Source organism: Camelina sativa, chromosome 12 (assembly GCF_030686135.1).
Source record: "Camelina sativa cultivar CO46 ecotype springtype chromosome 12, ASM3068613v1".
In the NCBI taxonomy this organism is placed as follows: Eukaryota; Viridiplantae; Streptophyta; class Magnoliopsida; order Brassicales; family Brassicaceae; genus Camelina; species Camelina sativa.
In genome coordinates this window covers 8,107,916-8,135,705 of record NC_141891.1, presented here as the reverse complement: position 1 = coordinate 8,135,705, position 27,790 = coordinate 8,107,916, and the positions used below count along the sequence as shown (strand labels likewise).

Sequence of the window (27,790 nt, the reverse complement as noted above, 5' to 3'; positions counted from 1 at the left end):
ACTCTAGACTTAGGATCTCTCTCGCTCGACCAAAACTCTCCTCTTTCTCTCTCGCGGCGGCTCTCGGATTCTTATGCGGAACTAGGGAAATTCTTAAGGGTTTTATCCCTTATATAGGATCCACGAACCGCCCTAAGTTTCCTTGGAACGATAAGTCTCTCCGCCCATAACTTCCCATAATTCTCGCGTCTATCCTTATCCGATCACCTTTCCATTACCGCGAGTTTCCATTTCTCTCGGGTTTCCTTTCCCATAGGTCGGCTTAAATCTCCGCGAGATTTCGAGTCCTTTTAGTCCATTATCGGCCCATCGGCCAAACCATGCCACCTTGTCCATCGGCCTGGTCCATCGATCGCCGATGCAACCATTTTCCGGATAGTGCACTTCACTATCACTATTACTTCACTACCACTATCACCACACTATCACTATCACTAGGACTTTCATTCCTATTTTACTCGGACTGTCTCTCAGACTAAGTACCGAAACCTCCCATCCCATTTCTCGGCAAACCTGGATACCAAGTATCGGCAACTCTCGGCAATCCTCGATACCAAGTATCGGCAACTCTCGGCAATCCTCGATACCAAGTATCGGCAACTCTCAGCAATCCTCGATATAATTCCTCGATACCATTCCTCGATCCTCGATGAAATTTCTCGATACCATTCCTCGATCCTCGATGAAATTCCTCGATACCATTCCTCGATCCTCGATGAAATTCCTCGAGAGAATCCTCGAGAGAATCCTCGAGAGAATCCTCGAGAGAATTCCTCGATAATTCCGGGTTGTTACAGTAAACCTCTCAGGAAAATTGGGAACTTTCCATGCAAAATGGTAAGAATACAAATTTCTTGAAATTGTCAGTTTTCTTTTTTAACGAAAAGGAAAAATTCCTGCAAATAGGTTCCAAAAGAGAAAATGGGCCGAACAGGCCGTCAATGTTTTACAAGGGTACTCCGACCCACAAGGATTAACAAAAAGAAAAAGAAGTCATAAACGGAAAACGATTTCAATTTTCAACGTCCAAGGCACCGGACAGATCTGCTTGGGTGTTCAACGGATTCCGGAGCCGTCATCTCCGGGGGGGGGGGAATCCAAAACCGAGCTGGTCCGGTGACATGGTAAGGTCATTGTCATTCAGCTCGAGGACATCGATCGCCATGACAGTCTTCTCGGCTTCGGCCTTTTTCTCGTCAATCTCCTTGATTCGCTCTTCAGGAATGACGGCCCCATTCTCAACCAAATATTGTACAGCTTCCTGTACTCCGGTGGCTTGGTTCAGCAGATCTTCTAGGGGGCGAACCTTCACTTGTTCGACTAGATAGGCCCTGACCTTGTCTAATCGGGTCTGCGCTTTCTTCGCTGTCCGCTCCACTTTCTCCCATCGATCCGTCCGAAGCCTTTTAACTTCGAAAGCAAGCTGCACCTTCAACCCGTCGCATGATTCCTGCAGCTCGGCTTTCTCTTCTTCTAGAGTAAGCGCTCGGGAGTTCAGTTCACTAACTCTCAGTTCCGTGTTGGCAATGATGCCATCTTTCTCGGCAACGAGCGCCTCGAGTTCCTTGATCCTCGCGTCCTTAGCGTCGCTGGCAGTTCGGATTTGCTCTACGCATTCCTTCACTTTTTCGAGCTCAGAACCCGAATTCTTGCTGGTTTTGACTTGCCTATCATATTTCTGAACCAGCGCATTCATCTTCGCGGCAGTCTGTGCATTCAAAGAATCTACGTCAGTTTGAAGCTCCTTTGGAAAAATAAAACTTTAATAGGTTGATAGTAAGACGAACCATTAAGTGCGATTCAGCGATGTCAAGGAATGCTTGCTTGAATTCCAATTCGTCAGCTGACGGAAGAATTCGGTTGGAAATCTTCAGGGTCCGGAAAAGCTCGCCCGAAGCCTCGCGATTGGTCACCAAGGGATAATTGCCGAAGTAATTATAGGCGAAGTGATTCGTCTTGTCATCCTTTCTTTCAAGGCGAAATCGATCGGCGGACTCCAGTCCGGCTTCATCGGCCGAACGCTTGCGATTCGTTAGCGGACGCGCATCGGTGGTTGGCTCAGCAATGATTTGTTTGTCTTTGTTCTTCCTCTTCCTCCTTTTAGATCCAGCTTCGAGTTGAGGAACGTCTTGTTCTTCGTTCGGAGGATTGGCGTTTTCTAAAGCCAAAGGAAGGGCGTTTTCCTCTGCAACGTTGGATGGCTCGATATCCTCTCCGAGTGCCTGAATAGGGTCGGCGACCGTCTGGTCTGGGGTAGGATCAACTTCGGTTAGACCCTGGGACGGACCGATCTCGGCTTCAATGGCAGCTTGAGTGTCTCGGCGAACAATCTGGACATCTTTTGCTTCCATGACGCGGCATCCGCCAGTTCGTCTTAGCGAACTGGCAAAACTTGGAAAATTTGTCCTGGCTTTGCCCATTGCTGTTTCGACACGGATACGAGTGATTGAATCCCACTGACGATTGTTCCCGGTTAGCAGAGCGTCTCTAACAAGGATATAGTTCGGAGCTAGGCGCGTTGCACAAAATGGACGATCTGGAGGCAGAGACACGAAAAAGTTAAAAATGGTCAGAGGTGCCGAAGTCAATTAACATACTAGAAATATATATCTACCAGGATTTTCATTCCACACTCTCCGGTGAAAACCCAACGGGTTAGCGAATGAATATTGGTCGACGCGGACGAAGAAGTATTGGTTCGTATACTTCGGGAATTTATTCACTCGTTTGCCGCCGAGGAAATTATGAGCCGGTCTCATGTTCACTTCCCAGCGATTCGGACTCTTCGATTGCTTGAAATTTGATAGCTGTTCGAAAGCTTGAACTCTAAGGTCGACTCCGACTTCGGCTGCTATGGTCAGGGCAGCCATGAAGTTACAAATGGCTCCGGGTACGAACTGCGAGATCGCTATCGTCCGTCTTTCGGCATAGATTGAAACCAACTCCGGGATTGGGAATATGAGGGGACACTCGGTAAAATAACCCTCGTATAAGCATACATACCCTTCCGGGGGGCTCCAGGGGAGTTGATCTTCTCGAGGAATTAAAATTGTGACGTTGCTATTGAATAAACCGCACGAGTTTAGCATATCGTTCACAGTTTTGATCGAACTTGAACTCTTCTCGCCTCCAATCCGTCCTTCATGGTCAAACAAGGGGTCGATATCTTCGATTGAAAATCCCAAGGGTGCGAACCGATGTTCTTCTAGCGCAAATACGTCCGAAATCAGTTCGTTGGTCTCAGCCTCGTGACGAACTGACGATGGCAAGGTTGGATTCACCTGAGAAGAAGAGGCTCCCGTTGAACAGCGAACCAGGCGAGGCGGGACTCCGGAAGCCGGTCTACTTGACTCCCCGATCTGCGCTGAGTGTTCAGGATTGAGAGTTCTTCGTTTGGATGTACGACGAATTAATTGCTCGCTTTCAGTTTCTGGTGAAGAGGCAGGTTCCGATGTGCTCGCCATTTCCTGAGTTCGGAGAGTGTGGAAGAAAAATAACAAAATGGAAGAGAGATCGGAGCAGGTTACCTGTTGCTGTTGGCGGAAAATGAGAAATGACGAGAGCAGAAGCGTATTTATAGAGTCGAATGGGCAGCAACCCTACGAAGAGTAATGATGACCTACGCGACTCTTTGAATTCCGAGCTAGCGGATGTGACGGAAACGACACGTGTCGTCCAGACGATATGCAGTGAGATGATTCAGAGATCTGAGTAAAATCAATTAAGTCTTTATGGATTAGATTGGATATTCTCTTTCCATAGTTCAAAATATTCGAATTAAATCTCGAATATATTGAACTGGGGGGGGACTAATTGTTGGTGCGGGATTCAGCACCCCCGACATACCGAGCTAAACCAGAAACATTAATTGAACATTTAACCGGGAATCCGGTTAGAGGATCAATTAGGTCATCAAGAGTCAATCTCACTTCGTCTGATAAGGAAAGTTAATATATTGTGTGATCTCGAGACATGTATAAATAAGGGGAGACTTCTCCATTGTAATCCATCCAGAATCTAATACAATAATTGAGTTCTCTTTCCGTTCTTTGCAATAAACCCTAGTTCTTTTGAGTTCTTCTTCTTTACTTCTTATTTCAAGGTTTAGATCTATTTTCTAGAGAGATAGCTCTATTGAATTTGTTTTCCGCTTTAAACAAATTCATTGTGGAAACCTAGTTTCTACACTGCATACTGAGTGAATTATACTATTGGTCGGATTATTTCAGTTTACTCCATAAAACCTCTATACCAATAGTAAAAGTTGGATAAAAACATATTCAAACTAGTTGAATTTGAATCCTAGTACTTTTATCTCATTGGTTAAAGTTGTGTTTCTTTGTACTTTCTAAATATATACATATATATATATATAGATGCATTCATAAATGTTAAAATTCACAACAACAAAAAATCATATTCCCAAAAACAAAATCTAGATCTAGAGAGAACTCTCTTCTCTTTACTCATTGAATCTCTTCAATCTAAAACTCTTTTGAATCAACTATTTATCTCATTTCAAATTCATAAGTAAGTTTTATTTTCTCACCTCATTTTCGTTTTAGTTTAGTTTATAGTAGATATTTGAGAATTTATTAGTTAAACTTTTAAGCATGATGAGCTAATTTTTTTTTTTTTTTTTTGAATAAAATGTAAAATTTATTCTAAAAAAAGTAGTGTTTACATCAAGTGCAGCATGTAGTTAAATTTTTTGACAAGAAACTGAAATTTTATTTAACAAACTAGTGCCTTTAGCGTGATCCCAACCATTGCTCCATGTAGCGTGTGAATTTCCCCCTGGTTGAAGCGAGAGCAGCCTGTTCCGGACCTGTCTGTCAAGATTTTTGATGAGCTGAGTAGAGGGTAATGGTTGCTCGCCATGTCGATGAGCTAATTTATTAGTATATATATGATGTTTTTAGTTAATTTTTAGTTTGATTTTATATTTATTAACTAACTTAATATTGTTTGTGATTATAGATATGTCATCACAAGGTCGTAATATGAATGCAAACATGGATCCTTCTATACGTAGACGGGTAACTTTTAATGATTCGAGTTTTATTTATCTATCTAGTTTAAAATGATCATGTGTATTGTTTAAATAAATATACACCACTCAAATATACACCTAATTTTATTTGCAATAATTGAATTTATTTAGCATTACACATATCTTTATTTATCTTATTTCAATAGTTTCAAATTTTTCAGATAAAAATTCTTTGAAGATTCTTCAGAAATGCATACAGAAAACGCGCACAATGACTCAAATGAACAAGATGAGGTCAAGAGAGAAGATAGACCATATATGGCAAACATACGAGACAATATTGCTGATATGTTATGGGATAATCCAAATAATAGATTTTGATTTGTAATTTTTAAAAACATTTTGTAATAGTTATTAGTTAATTATGATTAAAAAAATTTATAAAAATTGTTTTTAATCTTTTTGTACACACCACTCCATATCATAGTCCAATTTTTACCATTCATAATGGTATGGTGTTATGCATATTGTGCATACCATTGTTTACTCCATACTACAGTCCATTTTACTCCATACTAAAATGTTAGTATGCACTATGTAGTATGGAGTGTATGCAGCAACCATTCAAAGCCTGAATATAATTTTTTAAGTACTAATTTTAACTAGTGAATATTTTTTTTTTTGGTTCTAAATTGGGAACAAAAATTATTAGATGACAAAAACACGTAAATATAAAAGCTATTGTTCAATTGAATAAGTTTCATACTTTAAATTGAAAAGTTTCGATACATAATTATGAGTACAAAAATATAAAATTTATATTTTGGTCAAATAAATTGTTTTAAAAAAGAAAAATTTGAAGTACAAGAACACATGAAAGATGAAATCTTTGCTCTAGGCAACAAATTAAATGTATAGTACTTAAAAATTAACATATGAGCTTATTTTTATGCTAGCTCGAGTGGTGGATTTACCAGAAGGTCATGAGCTCCTTAGTGGATATTAATTCAAGGAAGTTTTTAATTATCTCTCCTCGTTTTGTTTAACGTCACTTTGAATTTCAAAGTCAAGAAAGAAAATAAACTACATGTTACAACTACTGCGGCTGCAATATAGAGTTAGGGTTCATAATATTTTTCGTCATTTTAAGATTAGTGTGTTGTCTCTTGCAATTTGAGATTTTACATAACATCTGTTTATTAGTGTTTGACTCTCATATATCTTATTATATAAACCTTAGTTTTCAAAGATAATTCATATAATCGCGACATGTGTTAAGTATATCAATAATATTTTGACATGTGTGAAAAAATTATTTTATAATTATAGAAAAATAAAAAAATCCTAAAAATAAAAGGATTACAATTAATATTTTTGAAAAGTATATAAAACCAAAAATAATATATTATATCACTAATTTTAATAGGAAAGTTATCTATTAAATTACTAATTTCAATAGCAAAATATGTGCAATTAATAAGGAAAATATTTGCAATTTAATTGCAATTATTAATTTATTATAATCATATAGTAAAATTTATACAAAAAATGATTAAAGTAGAAAAATGTTTAATGTGTTAAAATTAGTGATTAACATAATATAAGAAAATAAGATAATCAAAATAAGAAATTAATGTAATTTTCTTAAGTTTTTCAATCAGTGAATGATTTGATAACATATTCAATATTATATGTTATTATACAAACTTTGTTTTTCAAAGTTAATAACTCAAGTGATCGCGACACATGTCAATTTTAACAATTAAATATTTTGTTAGTGTTATAATAGAGAGTAAATGACGAATTACCAACCTAAGAGTAGCAAAATGATAAGATTTTATACTACTGTACAAAAGTAAAATAAAAGATGCATATAGATGCATGCATGGATAGAAGTTGTTGTACTCTAGGACCATGTGAGGGTTAAAGCTACTTTAGATAAAGGTCATGGTCAATATTCATGTAAAATAACCACATATGCTCTGCACACTTATTTCTCTGACTTTCTTTATTAGCTTGGTAAATAAATGATCTTTAACTTCTTCTTCTTAATGTAAACAGCTCGGATTTGAAACTCACAGTTTCAATATTATTATCTTTTTCATGATGTATAGAATAAACTAGTATTTGTCCCGTGCATACCCACGGAATTATTATTTGTGATCAGATAATAATAATATATAACTACTTAGTAATTTGTGAGAAGTAATATATTATTTCAATTATGAGATGGTCTCAAAGCAGCCTAAAAGTAATACACCTTTGTTTCATGTTCATAGTAGATGATCAATACTTTGTATATGCAAAAAAATTAGTAAATATATAAAAATTAGTAAATATATAAAAATAAGAAATTCAATTTGATCGTGAAAATTTAAACATAACAGAATTGTATTAACATTAGAAAAGAAAAATAAAAAGATGACAAAGGATAACCATGAACGTACACTTGTTGTTGATCTTGAATTGGCCCTATAGCACTCGCCTTAATAGAAAACATCGTAAAAATGATAGTTAGATAAATGTGAAAAAATAACAATCATCAAATTAGTACATCTGTAGGTGCAATGTTGTTATAATATTTACATGAATAAAAAAAATAGTAGAGATGAAGGTAGTACCGTTATATAAGCTATCATTATATAACTTTCTGGAATATCTCTTTAAAAACAAAATTAATTGTTTTTGTATCTCAATTCCCCTCCTCACCCAATTAGAATCTTCCAACTGAATATATAAAAATCATAATTAATATAAGTTGAAGAGAAATTGAAATTCTAAGAATATGAACAAAAGTTTAAACATTTACCTGTCTCATATTGGTAACTGTAGTTTAGATGAGGAATAAGAAAAAAAAACAAAAATGGAGATGAGAGGATTACACAGGAGATGTAGTTTAGAAGATTCAACAAAAAACGATGGAAAATAGAGGATTAGAAATAAAATAAAGTGAATTATGATTTAAATAGAAGTGGAATCGGTTGTAAAATCACCTTGAACGTAAAGATATTAGTGGGAGAAAAATCAGAGTTTTTTTTACTTTCTTTTTTTTGCTCGACGATTTTTTTTTAATTTTGTGATAATTTTTTTATTTGTTTCAATTAGAAAAAACTAAAATTTGATGTGGCAAGATTTAATTGGCTAGGTGACTTGTGATTTATAGTATAAAAGATGTTATCGTACCAACTTAACATAAGTTCCCATTTTTCCAAAATTTATGTTCATATATATATAGTTTCACTTCATTTTGTTTTGTGTTCTTAATCAACAACATATAAATTGAAATCCAGTTATTTGTTGATACGAGCTTCACTGTAGTCTGTCAGAATGTATGATACCAGTCAAATATTCAAATGCTTATGGAGTATATGGTATATTAGGTGACTTCTATATTTTTGGGTTTAAGGCCAACCCGAGTAATGTTAAATTAAAGGCCGGTTAAGCTGAGTTAAGTCAAAAGAGAAAGAGACGACTTTGATCGAAAGAGTGGGATTGCAAGCGTTCGTTCTATTTCAAAGGATGAATTAATTGCTAACTTTTGTTTTCGGCTGTCATTAACAAACTTGAAACTTTTGCATGGGATGAGCTTGATTTAGATTAGGAAGTTATACACTTTGTAATTTCTTAAATCATAAATTAAACGTCGTAGTTGACTTTTTTTTATTCTTCTATGCTGAGGCATGCAACAAGTTAGCCAGCAGTCACTGTTTGGACTAGACGCGTATCATAAAGAGCATACTCATATCCATGTTACTGCAAATACAGTGGACGAGGCATGAAGTCTCACTTGAGCTGAAGTTATTTCCCACTGAGCATGTAATGAATTTATCCCAGCACACGCTTGTCAGCATCGCCACCATCTCGTTTGTTTACTATCGCCTTTTCCTTTTTCTTGCTGCTCAAGTTTCACCATATATATAATTCTTAAGAACAATGAGCTTAAAAAGACATGACAACGAGAGATGAATTATATCTGAAAAGTTATACATCGCTTCCAGAAAGCTATTCCCACATATATATGACTACGCTACTAGTAATTCAAACCCAAAAGATGTCTTGACATAACCTGATTTCAATTTTCCGTTACTAAATACAACTCTAGGCTTCAATTTCTACGTGATAACTAAGAATTTAAAACTAGTTAGCTTTAAATCGGAGATTTACATTTTGGAATTTTTAGCAATTCGGGACTGTTAGCGATGGAGGAAGTACAAGAAAATTTGAAAAAAAATAAATATAGAACAAAACGAAAAGAAACCCAATTTCAAAGTTATCGTGGACTTAGGCTCTCAACACTCAGACTCAGAGTAGGGAAGTTTCTTTTGTTGGGCCTAAAGGTCCAATTTGTAGATTATTTTGATTTGGAAGTTAGCCTTATTATTTTGTATTAAACTATTAACTAGTGCAAGAATTAAATAAATTTCCCCTTAAACTCGAATTAGATTCCAACAAAAAAGGAGGGGCGTTTTAGTAATTTGGTTAAAATTTCGAAAGTGCGGGAAAATGAAAAAAAAAGAAAAAAAATTACTCTCTCTCTATCTAAAGTCTTACACTACTTTTGTCCAACATCCACGAAGCCCTACTACACCAGTAAAAGCCCTTTTGTTTTTGGACCCTAAATTTCTTCTTCTCAAAAAACTAAAATTCTCCTTCCTTCGAAGTTCGAAGCTTCTCCAGGAATCATCAATCAAAGCTCCTCTCTCTGTCCCGCTTAATTTTACAATCGCCCAACAAATGAGCGGAGATAATCGAAGACGGGATCGAAAAGACTCGCGGTGGTCGAAGAAGCCGAGAGTAGTGAACACTGCAGAAGATGAACTCGAATCTAAACTCGGATTTGGGCTTTTCTCCGAAGGTGAAACCCGACTTGGGTGGCTACTCACATTCGCATCGGTAATTTTGACCCAACCTTTTGTTAATTGAGAGAGAGCATTTGAGAAAGTTTCGGAGTTGATTATATGTGATTTTTTTCTATAAATTAACTAGAAGCATTGGCGATTGAGTCATACAGTAAACACACATAATTGTGAGAATTTAAGATTCTAGTAGGAGATACGAAATTACGGGAACTATTATAAGGTTCCCCTCAGCTTGGCTGGTAGTTCGTTCTCTCAATGCAAATTTTTGGCGTTTGATATATAAGTACTAGTTATTTACTACTGATTGGTTTATTCGCAGTCATCTTGGGAAGATCGAGATACTGGGAAAGTCTATAGTTGCGTGGACCTTTACTTTGTTACTCAGGTGAGGAGCTATATTTTTGGACGATTTCAATAACTTGATGAACTTTTTATATTTTTCTAAATTTTAACCAAGCTGAGGATTTTGTTTTTTTTTAGGACGGGTTTTCTTTCAAGACAAAATACAAGTTCCGCCCTTACTTCTATTTAGCCACTAAAGTATGATAAATGTCTCTCTGTATATCATCTGAATGCTCCTTGAGTCACTCATGTAATTTCATCCTATATGTCAATAACACTACTGCATTGCCGATTTACAGGACAAATTGGAATTGGAAGTTGAAGCCTACTTGAGACGCCGATATGAAAGACAGGTTGCTGCTATTGAGATTGTTGATAAAGAGGATCTTGATCTTGTAAGTCAGTAGAGGGCATACCTTATTTATTTGTTTAACTCTCTGACTTCTACCAGTGTAAATTTCATCTTGATTCTGTGGTTTAGTTGACCAGTGTCTTCTACAATTTGATTGATGCTGTTGTTCTCTCTATAGAGAGATATCAGTAACTTTTATGATGACCTTTAGTTATTATTATTCTCTTCTTGTAAGCTCAAAACCGAGCACTTGTAGTAAGAAGTCGAAAAAGGTGATCTTGCATCCATATGGTGAAATCTCTAGGCGGTTTGCTAGTATGCAACATGGGCAGTAAAGGATAAAGTTTTTATTTCTTTAGTCTTGCCTTTTGTGCAAAAGTATGCAGGATATGAAGGTTTCAGTACTTTTTTTTTGTCGTCACTTGTAGGGTGCCTTTCTAACTTTTTTTTTTTTTTTTGAGACATACCGTTTTGAGTTCCTTCATTTCTTATCTGAACAGAAAAATCATTTATCTGGCCTGCGAAAAAAATATTTAAAAGTATCATTCGATACTGTGCAACAATTGATGGAAGTCAAGAGGGATCTGTTGCATATTGTCGAACGAAACCAGGCTAAATTTGATGCACTTGAAGCTTACGAATCCATATTCGCTGGAAAACGGTAAAACAATGTATTTTTTATTTTATTTTTTTAATATGCTCTGAAGAGTTTTGTTGGTTTCCTAATTTACCTTTAGTATCAGTTGTTCATAGTTATTTTTCATGTTTATTTCCAGAAATTTCAGATATCCTGATCATTTTTCTTTGTTCTTGAAACGCAGAGAACAACACCCTCAAGATTGCTTAGACTCTATTGTGGACATCCGCGAGTACGATGTCCCTTATCATGTTCGATTTGCAATTGATAATGGTAACCAGTTTAGTCAAACCAGAATGTCTGTTTAGTTTCCAAGATTGTCAACATCATGACGTTTTCTTGGTGTTCAGATGTAAGGAGTGGGCAATGGTACGATGTCAGTATCTCCAGCACCGATGTCATACTAGAGAAGAGGTCAGATCTTCTTCAACGCGCAGAAGTCCGTGTTTGTGCATTCGATATAGAGACAACAAAGCTTCAGTTGAAGTTTCCGGATGCTGAATATGATCAAATTATGATGATATCCTACATGGTTGATGGCCAAGGTTTTCTAATTACTAACAGAGAGGTAACTGCGTTAGACATTTTTCTGTATTGGATTTGATATATATTGATAATATCTTACATGATGGACGGAGGTGGTTTTATATCATTGATGGAGAGAAGCTGCTAGATAGTCCTGCTTTGCCATCTTTTAGAGTAGGTTGAGCAATCACTAGAGGAAAAAAAGTATAGGCTTAGTGTTTTCTTCAATAATAGATTGTACTCTTAATCCACGAGAAATCAGAAATGATCCATATAAGATTATCACCCTTGATTAATTGATTTTGTATGATGTGACTTTAAGACTGTTTATGGACTAGCGTGACATTTTGCAATATAATTTTAAAACATGATTTCTGGTTTGTTAACAGGTTTTCATTGCATATGTCATCTCTTGTTGATATCTCTTAGCTGTATCCTTTCCTTTGAATATTTGTATCACGTTAATCTTCTTTGATTATAAACTTTGTATTTTGCACTTAATTTAGTGTGTTGGCGAAGACATAGAAGATCTGGAATATACACCCAAACCAGAATTTGAAGGCTATTTCAAAGTCACTAATGTTAAAGACGAGGTATAGTAAATTAGCTCCGGATTTGAATATTATATCAGAAACATCGATGTGCTTAGAAGCGAGTTACTTTCTTGGTTCTGTCTTGTAGGTTGAACTCCTCCAAAAATGGTTTTCTCATATGCAAGAGTTGAAACCTGGTATTTATGTCACATACAACGGAGACTTTTTTGACTGGCCATTTATAGAACGAAGAGCATCTCATCATGGAATCAAAATGAATGAGGTACACAAAAATTTTCTTCGTTGTTATTTATTTAAATTTTATCTGTCTGCATGACTAAAAGGATATGTATATATGATATACTTAGAGATTCTATATGAAAAAGTTTTTGACATTCTATTGTGGCCTTGAGAGTGTGCCTCTGCATAAAGTAGTATAGCAACGCCGCTTGAGTGCTTCCTATACTGTCTATATGAATTATCTTGCATGAGGATGCTTACTTGAATATTATCGTTTCTTTCTGTGGAAGAGATTCATCTTTCAAATATTCAGTGACATGTGTTTAGCGTCTAAATACTGTAGTCTTTTGAGAGTTGGCAAGTTGCCACTCATCTCCCGAACCTTACTTCTCAGTTCTATTTCAGAAACCTCCATTACTTCCCTTTCTTGTTTCTATTTTTGTTTTCTTAAACCACCTATTTCTCTGCATCTTACTCGTCAGTTCCTATCTCAATCGTATTATCTTCCATTCGAGTATAATGTTGTCAACTGTAATTCAGCATATGTCTTTTGTTTTCTTCCTGGTGATTGCAGGAACTGGGATTCCGTTGTGATCTTAATCAAGGCGAATGCCGATCTAAATTCGCTTGCCATTTGGATTGTTTTGCTTGGGTAAAACGTGATAGCTATCTTCCTCAGGGAAGCCATGGTCTGAAGGTTAATTCTACTTCTTTCTCTTAGCGATTATTTCATCTTTTACGGTCATATATATCTTTAGTTAAGGAATTTATATTATGATATCGAGTTATGCTTGTCTCTTAATTAAATGCCAGGCTGTTACAAAGGCCAAACTAGGGTATGATCCACTGGAAGTGAACCCAGAGGACATGGTTCGGTTTGCGCAGGAAAAGCCACAGGTATTGCTGAGAATTTAATCCTGCTATTTCTGCTTAACATATTTTTTTTTCACCATTAGAGCTAATTATTAGATACTGGAATGAGCTAGAGCAACAAACAGTTGATGATAATTGATCAGATTATTCAACTATTTGCCTCTTTAAGGGTTGAAGAAATGTCCTCAACATTAAGAAGCGGACATAGATTTACTGTCTTATTAGTACACGACATTACTGTCTTATTGCTCATGTTAAATTTACTGTCTTATTAGTACACAACATTATGAAGCGGACATAGGTTTCAAGCAATTAATTGGTCTTAACTGTTAGATTTATCTAGTCTATGCTGTAGTGCTTGCAAGGTTTTCATGGAATTAGGTGCTTATATCTTATTTCTATCCCCTGCTGGGAATGATTTCACAGACAATGGCCTCCTACTCAGTCTCTGATGCCGTTGCAACTTATTACCTATACATGACATATGTCAATCCGTTCATTTTCTCTCTCGCAACTATCATTCCAATGGTCCCTGATGAGGTTTTACGCAAAGGGAGTGGCACCCTTTGTGAAATGCTTCTGATGGTTGAGGTGACTTCCTGTTTACTACAAGGTCTTTAGCAATCTTTACTGTGTGAAACATTCCATTAATTGGAAGTCTTCGTTCTCAGCACAGGCTTACAAGGCAAATGTTGTATGTCCCAACAAAAATCAAGCTGACCCTGAGAAATTCTACCAAAATCAACTTCTTGAAAGTGAGACATATATTGGTGGTCACGTAGAGTGCCTCGAAAGTGGTGTTTTCAGATCTGATATTCCTACCAGTTTTAAGCTTGATTCGTCGGCATACCAGGCAAGCTATCTGCTTTATATTCATTCGACATAATGTTAGTTGATTTCTTTGATGAGCATTATTTTTTCTGATAGAGTTTCTATTCAAATGTCACTGATCTTTCTGTAATGTCATCTGAAGGGGTGCAGTTAATAGTAAATACCTGTGTAGTCTGTAATGGATTCCTCAAGCAAAATGCTTCCCGTTATTATGCACATGATGTTATCATAGCTAATTTTTGCACCTGGTGCATACAAAAATAATAATTTATGAACCTATCTGATATTTGACGCGTTAATTGCCAGCAACTGATTGATAACCTTGGTCGGGATCTGGAATATGCTATCACTGTAGAAGGGAAAATGAGAATGGATTCAATTTCCAATTATGATGAAGTGAAGGACGAAATCAAGAAAAAGGTAGTTTTTAGAAATATTGATTTTAGTGCTTATTCCCTTGATTCGTTTCAGCATATTATTTCTCTTGTCGCGTCGAATTGCTGACACTGCATACATATTTTATTCTGGGAGAGTTTGCTTATACACTCATACACATTAAGCTCGGATAAACAAGCCTTCTCTCATGTCGAGTAATTTCAGTAGTTCTTGTAGAAAAAACATAGTAAAGCCTTAGACTATGGTTTGAGCCTCAAGAAGAAATCTGTCTATTAAGTATTCCCTATCTACAGTAGTTGTCACCAACTAGGCGTCTGCATGCTTGGATATTTCGAAGCAGAACAGAAAACTTGATGGTCTTATGAATTATTCCATTTGTGTTGCCTGATTCGGGATGAAGACTTAGTTCTGTTATGGCGGTTTTATTGGTTCTACAGCTCGAGAATTTACGAGATGACCCTACACGTGAAGAAGGGCCTCTTATTTATCACCTCGACGTCGCAGCGATGTATCCAAATATCATTTTAACAAATAGGCTTCAGGTACATCTAATCTCTGTCTGTACGTTTTTAACTGAATAGGGATTATTTGTTGTAACTTACAATTGTAAATCAGTATTTACCAACATCAGCTAAATGGTGGTGTTTCATGTACAAAATAATGGAAAATTCCCTGGAAATATTATATGAAGTGAAACTTTTCTTTAATTTTCAGCCACCATCAATAGTTACGGATGAGGTCTGCACAGCATGTGATTTCAACCGCCCAGGAAAGACTTGTCTTAGAAAACTTGAATGGGTTTGGCGTGGGGTGACATTCATGGGAAAGAGAAGGTTCTCAACTTGTTTTTCATTCCAGCTAACTATGGATTTTAACCTTGTTGGTCTAGTCTTAAGTTCCTAACTTTGTTTCAACTGGTTTGGCAGTGATTACTACCATTTGAAAAAACAGATTGAGTCTGAATTTGTTGATACTGGTGCAAATATTCAGTCTTCAAAATCATTCCTTGATTTGCCAAAGGTGGAACAACAAACCAAGCTAAAAGAACGACTAAAAAAATATTGTCAAAAGGTATTCTCGCCCTTCCTTCTGCTTAGTAATAGTTTCCCCACATTGTCAACATATGATTGCAAGTCATTTTGCATTTGGCAGGCATATAAACGAGTACTTGACAAGCCAATCACTGAAGTTCGTGAGGCTGGAATATGCATGAGAGAAAACCCTTTCTATGTGGACACTGTTCGGAGGTGTGTGCCTTTTATTCTCCCATATTGTTCTTGACTGAGACTCTGTTTGGACGTTTAGTCTTTTGTGCAGTAATCTCTTTTGTGTGAACACACCACTGATTATGATAAATTTTTTTTTAACTAAGTCCTAATTGCTTTTTATTTGGTGGTGTTTTGAATGTAATTCAAGCTTTCGAGATAGGAGGTATGAATACAAAACACTTAACAAGGTCTGGAAGGGAAAGTTGTCTGAGGCCAAGGCAAGTGGTAATTCAATCAAGATCCAGGAAGCACAGGTACGTTATCTTGTGTACTTGCTCATAGATCTCTGGAACTTTTTTGAGATGGTGACATTCAAATTTGGAACAGGATATGGTAGTGGTTTACGATTCCTTGCAGCTAGCTCATAAGTGTATACTTAATTCCTTCTATGGATATGTCATGCGAAAGTGAGTCTTCTGATCTCTTGCAAAGAGCCTGGACTTTGGTTATATGATCGTTGTCTGTTCCATTTAGGTTGACCCAAAGCTTTACTTGAAACAATTTCCAGGGGTGCAAGATGGTACTCCATGGAAATGGCTGGTGTAGTTACCTATACTGGAGCCAAAATCATCCAGAATGCCCGTTTGCTTATTGATCGAATCGGGAAACCACTTGAGTTGGATACAGATGGTATATGGTGTTGTCTCCCTGGATCTTTTCCTGAGAACTTTACTTTTAAAACGATGTAAGGTTTTGCTATCTCCATGTTTGGAAGTTCCGTGTTCTATTTTGTTTTGAATATATTGCAATAGTTCACTTTAAGATATATTCAAGAGTTTTTATATCCATGTTAGGGGGGATTTTATTTTCTCGTGGTTCTCAAGATGTTAAGTAAACCATCAATTGTATTTTTTTACTGCAGTGACATGAAGAAACTCACAATCTCTTATCCATGTGTAATGCTAAATGTTGATGTGGCAAAGAATAATACAAATGATCAATATCAGGTATGCCAAGCTTTTCCTTACCTATATGTAGCTTTTGTGTTCAGTCTTAAATAAGCAGATGATATAGACCCTTCTGAGGTTCTGAAAGCATTTTGCCTTGTGTTTCGTTTCCATTTTCCCTTTAATTGTTGGTTGAAACAGACTCTTGAAGATCCTGTACGCAAGACATACAAGTCACATAGTGAATGCTCAATTGAATTTGAAGTGGATGGACCGTACAAGGTATGCTTAAACTTTATTAAACTTTTACGTGTGCTGCTCTTTGATTGCTGCGTAGAAATATTTGTAATTCTTTCCATTCAGGCAATGATTATTCCTGCATCGAAAGAGGAAGGAATCTTAATTAAGAAGCGTTATGCTGTTTTCAATCATGACGGAACCTTAGCAGAACTCAAGGGTTTTGAGATCAAGCGTAGAGGGGAGCTGAAACTCATTAAAGTTTTCCAGGTATCCTTTCCTTTCTTTGTGTTGTAATGATTCATCAGATTGTTGCTTCATCTATTTTTAGGCTCAAAGCGGTTGATAATTGTATTTCACTTAATCTAGTTATATTAGACTTTTAGTAACTCTTTCTAGCAGCATTTTTTAGGTTCTAATTCTGACATAAAATAATTCTCTGTTAGGGAATAGGGAGAATTCCACTGGTTCTTAATTGCTTGTTCAGGTGACTATTTAGCAAGTATCTAGAGCTCCTCTACCTTCATCGTTCACAAAAGAACAAACTGATAAATAAAATCTCTGTTCTATGACGACACACTGCATGTTACATTTTTTTTTTAAAAAACATTTCCATCCTATTTTTTGGATTCTTGTGTTTACTTAAGCTTATTTCGAATATGAACTTCATAAGATGTTCATGATTTGTTAGACGCAAGCATCCCAAGAAAATAGGCTGAGATTTACTTGATAAACATGTGTAGAGCCTTCATTATTTGTCTTTCTATCCCTTCCCTACAGGCCGAGCTTTTTGACAAATTTCTCCATGGATCAACTCTTAAAGAGTGCTATTCTGCTGTTGCAGCCGTCGCAAATCGGTGGCTTGACCTACTCGATGTATGTGAAATATTTTGTTTTTTGTTATTTTTTAGTTGATTTTTTTTCCCCCTACTGAAGAGCCACTGAGGAGAAAGACTTTTCATATAGGTGCTGCTAAATTCTCTTATTTGTAAAAGGGTCATTTTGCTCATAGTTTTCTCTTTACATTTTCTCCAGAATCAAGGAAAAGATATTGCCGATAGTGAACTGCTAGATTATATATCAGAGTCAAGCACAATGAGCAAATCGTTAGCAGATTATGGTGAGCAAAAGTCATGTGCAGTGACCACCGCAAAACGCTTGGCTGAATTTCTTGGTGATTCAATGGTCAAAGATAAAGGACTTCGTTGCCAATACATTGTTGCTTGTGAGCCAAAGGTACATTTCTGTCAAACTTAAAATTTTCGTGGAACTTTTGTCCTCCTTTGACATATAAAGAGGCCATCCATTACCAACCCGAACAGGCCAGAAAAAACTGAATAGTTAGGTCTTATGAAAAAAATAACTGATTCACATATCTTCTTCCATCTTTTCTTATAATTTTTTAGTACGAGTGACAGACTTGTGTATGTTCTGTTAACAATCTCTACTGTTGGAGGACTTAGTTAGGTTACACTGCTGAATGTACATTTTCTCTAAGTCAATAATGTCGTCACACATGTAATCTGTATTAATAATGTTGCTTACATTTAAAAAAGTATTTACTGTCTGTTAAGCATCTTTTTGAGCTATTCTGGTATAGTATATCTGCTTATAGTACTTCCTTTCTTGCAACTTAACACCTTTTCTCATGATTAGGGTACACCTGTTAGCGAACGGGCTGTTCCTGTTGCTATATTTGAAACAACGAAACCGGGTAAACCTTCTGTTATCTGCTGTGATTATGTATTCTTGCGTTCTTATCGATCAAATGTAATGGAAACGTCAAAATTCACAGGAATTATGAAGTATTATCTGCGAAAATGGTGCAAGACATCATCAGACGTCGGAATCCGTTTAATTATTGACTGGTCGTATTATAAGCAGCGCCTTAGTTCAGCTATCCAAAAAGTTATTACCATTCCTGCTGCAATGCAGAAGGTTCATTGTTACTATTTATATTGGTTTTGTTTTTCTTAATATTCTTTCTGTAAATATCTAACGGCTTATATGACCTCTTTAGGTGGAAAATCCTGTGCCTAGGGTGAATCATCCTGATTGGCTCCATAAAAAGGTTTGTGAGAAAGAGGACAAATTTCGCCAGAGAAAACTAGTTGATATGTTTAGTTCAGCAAACAAAGACGGTGTGTCGGACACAGATCATTTGGTGACTGAAGATAATATGGAAGATATTGAGGATTTTTGCAAAGAAAACAGGCCTTCCGTGAAAGGGCCAAAGCCAATTGCACGTTCTTTTGAAGTAAAAAAAACAATGACTGAACACGAGCAGAAAGAGAGCTGCGGTCCAGAGTTCCATGATATCTCATTTCAGAACATTGACAAGAACGTAAATTACCAAGGATGGCTTGAACTGAAAAAGAGAAAATGGAAAGTGACATTAGAGAAGAAGAAAAAACGAAGGTAGTACTTTATTTGGAACAAAATGTAGTTCAATATGACATCCGCTGCTTCTAAAACTTTCTGAACTTCTTGACTGTGTATTCCTTCTTTTTGTAGGTTGGGTGATCTAAGATCTTCAAAGCAGATTGGCGCTCAAGAGATAAATCAAAAAGTTGGTCTGGGAAGAGGAGGTGTAGGTTCATACTTTAGGAGGCCCGAAGAAGCCTTGACTAGTTCACATTGGCAGGTGGGCACAGCAACCTAAATGTATTTATATATTTGGCTAATATTTTGTAACCATATAATGTTGGCTTTCTGGCTTTTTCAGATTATACAACTGGTCCCAAGTCCACAGAGTGGGCAATTTTTCGCCTGGGTGGTTGTGAAAGGATTGATGCTTAAGATCCCATTGACAATCCCAAGGGTGTTTTACATTAATTCCAAAGCTCCTACAGTTGAAAAATTCCCCGGAAAGTGTGTCAACAAGATTCTTCCTCATGGAAGGCCTTCTTATAATTTGATTGAGGCATGCCTTTTATCAACTAGTTAGTTAGTTACTAGTTTTACTTAGTTACTAGTTAGTTACATCTTTTAGTTAGTTACTAGTTTTATATTTCTTTACAGGTTAAAATTCAGGAAGATCAATTTAAAAAAGAAAGCAAAATGCGTGCAGCTCTTCTTGCCAACCCTGAAATTGAGGTGAGGTCTTTTAAAAAGTTAAAAAAAAAATAAGTGCCATCAGAAGCCACACCTTTTATCGACTACCCACCCATCGCATGTCTTAAAAGTAATAAAGAAAGTTTCTTAGTATCGTTAACTCTTACTTCTGTGATCTCTGGTGGCATTTTATTTGGTGAGTAGACAAATTGTATTTGGTGTCTGTGATCTCAGTTATGTGTGTGTGTCTTCTTTGTTATTTGAATAGAATGTGAATGAGACCCATCGACTTGTCAGCTTGGTGGGATTTGTCAACTTGTTTGTTAAATGCATGTTTTGACCTTCACATTTCATCAAGAGAATACCATGTTTATGCTTGCTTGTTTCATAATTAACTTTGGCAGGGCATATATGAAACTAAGGTGCCTCTGGAGTTTAGTGCTATATGTCAAATTGGATGTGTATGCGAAATTGATAACACAGCTAAGCACCGTAATACCCAAGATGGATGGAAAATTGGTGAACTTCATATGAAAACTACAACTGAGTGTCGCTACTTGGACCGTTCAATTCCACTTGTTTACTTGTATAACAGGTAAAGCTCCATTCTATAAAGTAACATGACGACCCCTTTTCTGATGGAAACCAATTCAACTTCATGCAATTTAAGTTGAAGAAGGTTTTGATTGTAAATTTCTAGTAGGCATTTAGTCACAATGTTGGAGTGTTTATGACTACGTGTCTAGTCATATTATTGAATACTCTGTTGCTTTCTCAAATTAGTCCCTTAACATTTTGAACCTTAGTTTTGTTTTTTCTTTTCTCCTTCTTCTTTGGCCATGTTTATGTGGTTTTATTTATGCAGACCGGAATACTTATCTAATGGTATACTTGTTTCTTGTTTGCAGCACCTCTACAGGGCGTGCTATATATGTTTTATATTGTCATGCATCAAAGCGTATGTCTGCCGTGGTAGTTGAACCTTATAGTAGCAAGGAATTATTACCACCTGCCCTAGAGAGACAGTTTAGAGATAGTTGCCAAGAATTTTCAATTGACTTATTGTCTTGGGGTAGTATCCTTTTCCAGGTATGCTCTAAACTCATCACATAGAACCCCTACAATAGTAGTCGTGCATTTGTTTGAGCTTTTGTGAATGCTAATCATCAGGTGGACTATGTTGACCATCCTGAAGCTGCCAAGAAGATTATACAGAAAGCAATAAGTGAATACAGGTAACTCGTTTTTCCTGATTTATAGCGGTGCAGCCTGTTAAATGTTTCCCTGACATATTGAATCCAATAGTGTTTCTATTGAATCAGTTGCGCATGCTTTTTCCTATTTGATTTTTTCCTGTGTGAACTAGTTTGTAACTTAGATACATTGTATAAGTTAACTGTCCCAAAAAGAAACAAAGAGTTTGATTGTTGGACGTTTCTTGTAAGGTTATGTTAAATCATCCCGTAGTGTTGACTAGTCACATTGTTTCTTTATCTTGCAGAGAAGAAAATAGTGGACCAACTGTTGCTGTCATTGAATGCCCTGACTATAACTCCATGATGGAAGGTATTAAGGCCCTGGATGATTTCCCCTGTGTGAGGATTCCCTTCAACGGCGATGACAATAGTTATCAGGTTCCTAACTTATAAACCAATTGGCTACCGTTTCTCCTTTTATGTTATGATAGATGTTTATTTGATCAAGTAATACGTATGTGTGGTGGGGTTGCAATTCATAGCCTGTCTCCTGGCAACGTCCAGCAGCAAAAATAGCAATGTTCCGTTGTGCTGCAGCATTTCAGTGGTTGGATCGGAGGATTGCCCAATCAAGATACGCCCATGTAGGTTATGGTTATGTTTCTAAAGTGGAGATATAGTTCCTCATATTATTGTTTTGTGCAGTTATTGACATTTCCTGTACAACTTACTAGGTGCCTCTGGGGAATTTTGGACTTGATTGGCTAACATTCACAATAGATATCTTCATGTCCAGGGCACTCCGTGGCCAGCAACAGGTCTTTTCTTCGAATTTCCTAACTTGTAACTTTAATTTTAGTTCCACTGCTACAATATTTGCCTTCCTTTTTCTTTCTGTTTGCCTTTTTGCTCTTGCTCTGTTTCTCCAGCGCCTAGGCAAAAGGCTGTTGTCTCTCTATCACTGATTTCGATATTTTTTCTTTTTCCTTTAGAAGTGCCTATTATGTATTATTGAATTTCCTTTTGTATAACAGGTCCTTTGGGTGTCAGATAATGGTGTTCCAGACCTCGGAGGTATAAACAATGAAGAGACATTCTTTGCTGATGAGGTACGTAACCAAATGGGTTAAAAAAAATTTCCTTTTGGATTCTGTGAATTTTGTCAGGATCATCGCAAATCTCTATGTTGTTTTTCTTTTTTTTTTTTTCTCTTTTTGTTTTTGTGCGCTATCAAGGTGATAAACTGATATGCTTCTCTGACACAGGTGCAACAGACAAGTTTGGTATTCCCTGGAGCGTATAGAAAAGTGTCTGTGGAGCTAAAGGTCATAAAAAAAATGATTTAATTGTCGTGCTCTTTTGGATGTTGTTCTAATTAACATGCATTGTGCAGATCCATCACTTGGCTGTTAATGCCCTTCTGAAAAGCAACCTTGTGAATGAAATGGAAGGAGGCGTCTTTTCGGGATTTGAAACAAATTCAGACGAGAACACCAGTTTTGATGAGACCACTGGATGTGCTCAAGCATTTCGTGTCCTGAAACAATTGTTTGATAATTGCTTTACTGATGTGCGTAAATATGAGAATATCTATGCTGATTCCATTTTGCAACGCTTGTCTTGGTGGCTCTGCAGGTATGATTATGTCACATCTTGTAACATGTTCACTTTTTTTTTGACTCATAACATACCGATGTTAATTCCTTATTGTAGCCCGTCCTCTAAGCTCCATGATCCAGCTCTTCATCTCATGCTTCACAAGGTAAATATTATCTAGTATTTCTTGCTTTTTATCAAGTATAAATGAGCTGGTGTGGATAAATCAGCAGACTTTATATAATTTACTCCTGTCTGAATCTTTCTTAGTCAATTCATTTTATCGAAACTGAAGCTAACAAATAATACCTCCATGCTGGATTATGCTTGTCATTATACATATCATTCCCAAGGCACCTTCAGATCCTGAGATTTGTCAGTTACATTCACTTTTTATTTGCCTTTAAAATTCTAAACCCATTTGACATCCTGCGTTTTTCATGAATATTGTAGGTCATGCAAAAGGTCTTTGCTCTGCTATTGACTGATTTGCGGAGATTGGGTGCTATAATAATTTATGCAGACTTCTCAAAGGTCATTATCCACACAGGGAAATTTGATCTATCTGCTGCTAAGGCCTATTGTGAAAGCTTGCTCACAGCGGTGGGAAATAGGTTGGTTTTGTTCCTTTCACGGTATATATGTTTGACTATATGTCGGCTGCACTCATTTTCCTGCCATTATTTTTGTACTTTGCCACTGACAGTCCTACCTTTGAGTGGATATTGCTCGAGCCGGTTCACTACTGGCACTCATTACTTTTCATGGATCAGGTTAGAATTCTTATTTCTTATACTTCCCTTTTGTATTTTAAATTTCTGAAAGCTAAACATGGCAAACCTTGTTGTAAATTGTAAAATTACAAATCCCTGAACATAAAAATTGAGCCTCAAAGAGAGGAAATGAAAAAGTGACAATCCATGGGACCTCAATTCATGTTGTTCCAGTAAACCAGAGTCCTTTCACCTTGATGGTTAAAAAATAATTTCCAAACTGCACTGAACTCTACTAAAGCCCCATCTTCCATCATTAGCTTTGGTTTAATCAGACTTCTTGATCTTGCTTTTCCTTATTTATACCCTCTCATCAAGATATCTCTTTTTCAACCTTTAGTATAACTACACTGGTATCCAAGCTACCGATGATGAAAGTTCACCTGACGAAGTGGCTATTGAACAAAAATGGAGTGTTGCACGACATTTACCCGAGTATATTAAGGTGTACAGACAGAACCCTCACTCAAATCAAAGCAGAGTGATTTAAACATGTGGCAACAGTTAGACTATTTTCTTGGACACTGATGCATTTCATCTATCTTGGCAGAGTGATTTCACTATAATCGTTGCCGAGTTTATATTCCATCCCTGGAAATTTGCATTAGAGAAAAAAAAAGGCAGTTCAGAGAGTTTAGAGGCACAGATGGTAGAATATCTAAGAGAACAGGTAGTCTTAAAGCCATTTCTTTTGATTTACTTTTCGTTCCCTCAAAAGATTATCTCCTCATTAATTTTTTGTTTTTTTATGCAGATTGAATCCTATTTCACAGAGAGGCTTCTTAAGAAGGTTATTGATATCATGTCACACATGAAGGACATAAACGTTTCAGATGCATCTCGGTTTTCTGGTCAAACTCCCAAAGGAGATTACACGTTAGAATTTATACAGGTTATCTCTGCTGTTCTGGCTCTTGACCAGAATGTCCAGCACGATGTTCTGGTAAGTACTCTACCTATTCCTTTTCAATTTTACCTGATACTGGTACAATTTGATAAACATATGGAGTATTCACAAGTCCTCTGAATAGATTAATCTTGGAAATGAAAATTCAAAATTCTCATATAGAGTTTTTAATCTTTATAATTAGAAAACCACTTTGTAAATGATTTCATTCACAAATCCAGTCTACATTCCGGAAATCTGATTCTTGAAACTGTTTACCTAAAATGTTGGATAGTTTCAGATGGGTGTTAACTATTGTCTTCTCAAGTTTTGTTCTCTAGACCTACAATCTTACTGACGTAATCTCTTCTCTATAGGTGATCAGAAAGAATCTGTTGAAGTACATTAAGGTAAAAGAGTATGCTGCGGAAGCCGAATTTCTTGATCCTGGGCCCTCCTGCATCTTACCTAATGTAGCTTGCAGGTATTACTTGACCAAAAGAAATGCTCAATTTTTGTGATTCAAAGAAGCATTCTGGTGATTTGCTACCTCTAGTTTTTGCTATCTGTTTGCAACACTAAAAGAAAAGAAAAACGCCTTAGACCCCCAAATCCCAGAGAAAAGAGGGCTACCTTGGTCATATTCCGAAGGCTGAATATACCATCTGCTCTGTCATATATCTACCCACATTGTGTTTATTAATACTTGACTTTTTTGAAGTAGTAAGCAGTAAGACGGCTGAAAATGTATACACCAAGTTTTGATTATACTGTTTTTATTGTTGCAGCAACTGTGATGCCTACAGAGACCTAGATTTATGCAGAGACCCAGATCTATTAACAGAGAAAGAATGGTCATGTGCGGATACACAATGTGGGAAGATATATGACAGAGAGCAGATGGAGAATAGTCTTCTCCAGATGGTGAGACAGAGAGAGAGAATGTACCACATGCAGGATCTAGTGTGCATTAGGTGCAATCAGGTGAAAGCCGCTCATTTGACAGAGCAGTGTGAGTGTTCTGGTTCCTTTAGATGCAAAGAGAGCGGGTCAGAGTTCCACAAGAGGATGGAGATTTTCTTGGATATAGCAAAGCGCCAGAAGTTCAAAATGCTAGAAGAATGCACCTCTTGGATTTTACAATGTACCAGCTGCTAACAAAACAGAGAAAGACATCATTTATAGGTTAATTGATTTGTGTATAATTTCTACACCTAACTGACTCAAAACAAATGTCTTTACATGATGAAGTTGTGGTGATAGCATTTTTCAGTGACATAACTAGCGCTCTTGGATCAGGCCATTTAATTCACGAGTGAAAGGGGAACTATCATTACATAATAACTTTGCTGAAAGGTGAAAGTAAGAAAATACAAAAGTATACACAATAAGAGACTGTCCCGTGAGCCATAAAGTGCAAGTTACTTATTGTAAGTAGAAATCAGCGAACAAGCCTTGAACCATGGTCCTTTTGTTTTGCATGTGAACGTCTTCTGTAAGCTTGGTGTCATTTTACCAGATTGTGTGCGAGTACATACGATCATTTTGTTGTTGATAGAATCATAGAATTAAATATTAGAGGCAAAAGATTATGAATATACGCAATGATGTATAGTGGACTCTGACTTTAGCATCAGGAAACAATCATATCAGAAATAATGTACACAATTAGAAAACTAAAATTCAATGATGTGCATTAAACGAATTGTTCTCCTCCTAGTGCATAAATACATAACCGGGATTTCGAGATCTTCCCTGCCACTAATAATGCCGAGCAATATAATCAATGCCATCTTCAACCTTCCTCTCCAAACTCTTTTTGTGAAATTCTCATGGACCTCAAGGTCAGACTTGCTCACTGTCGGTCGCTGTCTTGCTAGTACCTTATCAAAATCAGCTTGTTTCAAATTGAGGAGTATCTCCCAAATGCACCTGATTCATACACGAATATCATTAGGATTGGGGTCTCCTGAATTTACTATGAGAAAAAGTTTTAAGTCAATTCAGTACTTTGAACATGTGCTGACGAGCCTTCACATCAGGTAGAGGGAAATCAAAACGTCGCCGAATAGCCTGCGATGAACATGGTATTGAGTATTATTCTTCTAAAGCTGGAAACTAATTCAAAAACACCAATCCACTCTTATGAGTTTCACCTGATCAAGAGCATACGGTTGCTGCTAGAACAAGGAATTTCTCATCATTGTGTCCGACACCCTAAAATAAAAGAGAAATAGAGAGAGAGAGAGAGAGAAAGAAGTCATGTTTCTGCTAATAATTCATCCCCAGAAGGTTTCTCTCTAATAATCTTCTCACCTGCATCTATCTGCACAAGAAGCTCTGTTTTGATACGTCTTGAAGCTTCACTTTCATTGCCTTCCCCACGTTGACCACACAAAGAATCTATCTCATCAACAAAAATGATCGACTGAGCACTCTAACGAGCCATCTCAAAAAGGTTCGGTACTAGCTTTTCACTTTCACCCATCCACTTCGAGACCAAGTCCGATGAAGACACACTGATGGTTGGGAGACAAAAAAAGTATATGATAATTCAAAAGCTGCAATGTGTTCCCAATTATAAATTAACACAGCAAACTTGACAGAGTAAAAGCCTTCAAGGTAAAGGTACATTGCAAGAAACTGAGGCATATATTTAAACCCAAAGATCTGCAACTATAGGCTAGCTATTCCAGCAGGCTGCATATGCTTGTGACAAACATGACTAAGTAGGTCTTTCATAAACAGTAACATTTTGCATCAGTGTGGGAGAAGGCAGAGTTACGTTGTTATTGTCATCCCTATGGCGAAACAGTTCCCATTGTGATGTACATTTATTTGCCAACCCATTCACGTTTTGGATTATACTGTTTGCAAAACCATCGCATAGAGCTCCTCTGATTATCACGGATCCGAGATTCGATGTCTTGTGTGCTAGAATCGTCAAGTATTACTCTGTCAAGAAGTTCTTGGAAAAGAAGAAAGCGGAAGGGTTTGTTGATTGGAGTAAAAACCATCAAGGCTCGTTGTTTCATTACTCGTCAGGTATGCAAGCTGTGATGCTTGCGGTGGGAGTTTGTGAGAAAGTTAGTGTTTTCGGGTTTGGGAAGTTGAATTCAACCAAGCACCATTACCATACTAATCACAAGGCAGAGCTAAAGGGGTCTTCATGACTATGAAGCAGAGTATAGATTGTATCGTGACCTGGAAAACAATCCCAGGGCTATCCCGTTCTTCCCTAAAGAGTTCAAGATCCCTTTGGTACAAGTTTACCATTGAAAAATACCATCAAAGAGTTTTGTCAGAGACTTG

General features: G+C 36.7%; 2 protein-coding genes and 1 pseudogene across 3 annotated transcripts; 2 read left to right on the top strand and 1 right to left on the bottom strand.

The window, feature by feature from the left end:
- Window positions 1-603: 603 nt before the first annotated feature.
- On the bottom strand, window positions 604-3,464 carry LOC147930277 (meiosis-specific protein ASY2-like). The gene is made up of 4 exons (XM_087476792.1): window positions 2,615-3,464; window positions 1,788-2,536; window positions 1,105-1,744; window positions 604-821 (listed from the first exon to the last, which is right to left on the bottom strand). Exons 1-4 carry the CDS (start codon window positions 3,462-3,464, stop codon window positions 604-606), a joined length of 2,457 nt encoding a protein of 818 aa, XP_087332918.1.
- Window positions 3,465-9,536: 6,072 nt separating this feature from the next.
- On the top strand, window positions 9,537-25,759 carry LOC104733317 (DNA polymerase epsilon catalytic subunit A). 2 transcript variants are annotated; one of them, XM_087478493.1, is made up of 49 exons: window positions 9,537-9,886; window positions 10,172-10,237; window positions 10,333-10,392; window positions 10,494-10,589; window positions 11,047-11,207; window positions 11,368-11,456; window positions 11,534-11,751; window positions 12,215-12,301; window positions 12,390-12,524; window positions 13,056-13,178; window positions 13,295-13,378; window positions 13,781-13,945; window positions 14,031-14,207; window positions 14,492-14,605; window positions 15,019-15,123; window positions 15,296-15,414; window positions 15,508-15,652; window positions 15,734-15,828; window positions 15,998-16,103; window positions 16,177-16,256; window positions 16,358-16,534; window positions 16,712-16,796; window positions 16,938-17,018; window positions 17,100-17,243; window positions 17,754-17,849; window positions 18,009-18,209; window positions 18,630-18,687; window positions 18,769-18,911; window positions 18,994-19,391; window positions 19,488-19,617; window positions 19,699-19,896; window positions 19,995-20,069; window positions 20,432-20,622; window positions 20,936-21,116; window positions 21,198-21,262; window positions 21,529-21,661; window positions 21,766-21,867; window positions 21,958-22,041; window positions 22,258-22,332; window positions 22,489-22,548; window positions 22,617-22,858; window positions 22,937-22,985; window positions 23,273-23,433; window positions 23,526-23,592; window positions 23,933-24,037; window positions 24,143-24,262; window positions 24,347-24,535; window positions 24,856-24,962; window positions 25,267-25,759. In XM_087478493.1, exons 1-49 carry the CDS (start codon window positions 9,728-9,730, stop codon window positions 25,634-25,636), a joined length of 6,471 nt encoding a protein of 2,156 aa, XP_087334619.1. In that variant the 5' UTR covers window positions 9,537-9,727; the 3' UTR covers window positions 25,637-25,759. The 2 variants fall into 2 exon arrangements, with proteins under 2 accessions (XP_087334619.1, XP_087334620.1); XM_087478494.1 differs by lacking the exon at window positions 24,856-24,962 and having other exon boundaries at window positions 25,267-25,487.
- A 1,241-nt stretch (window positions 25,760-27,000) lies between these two features.
- LOC147930276 (beta-1,6-galactosyltransferase GALT29A pseudogene) lies at window positions 27,001-27,757 on the top strand (annotated as a pseudogene).
- Window positions 27,758-27,790: the final 33 nt, after the last annotated feature.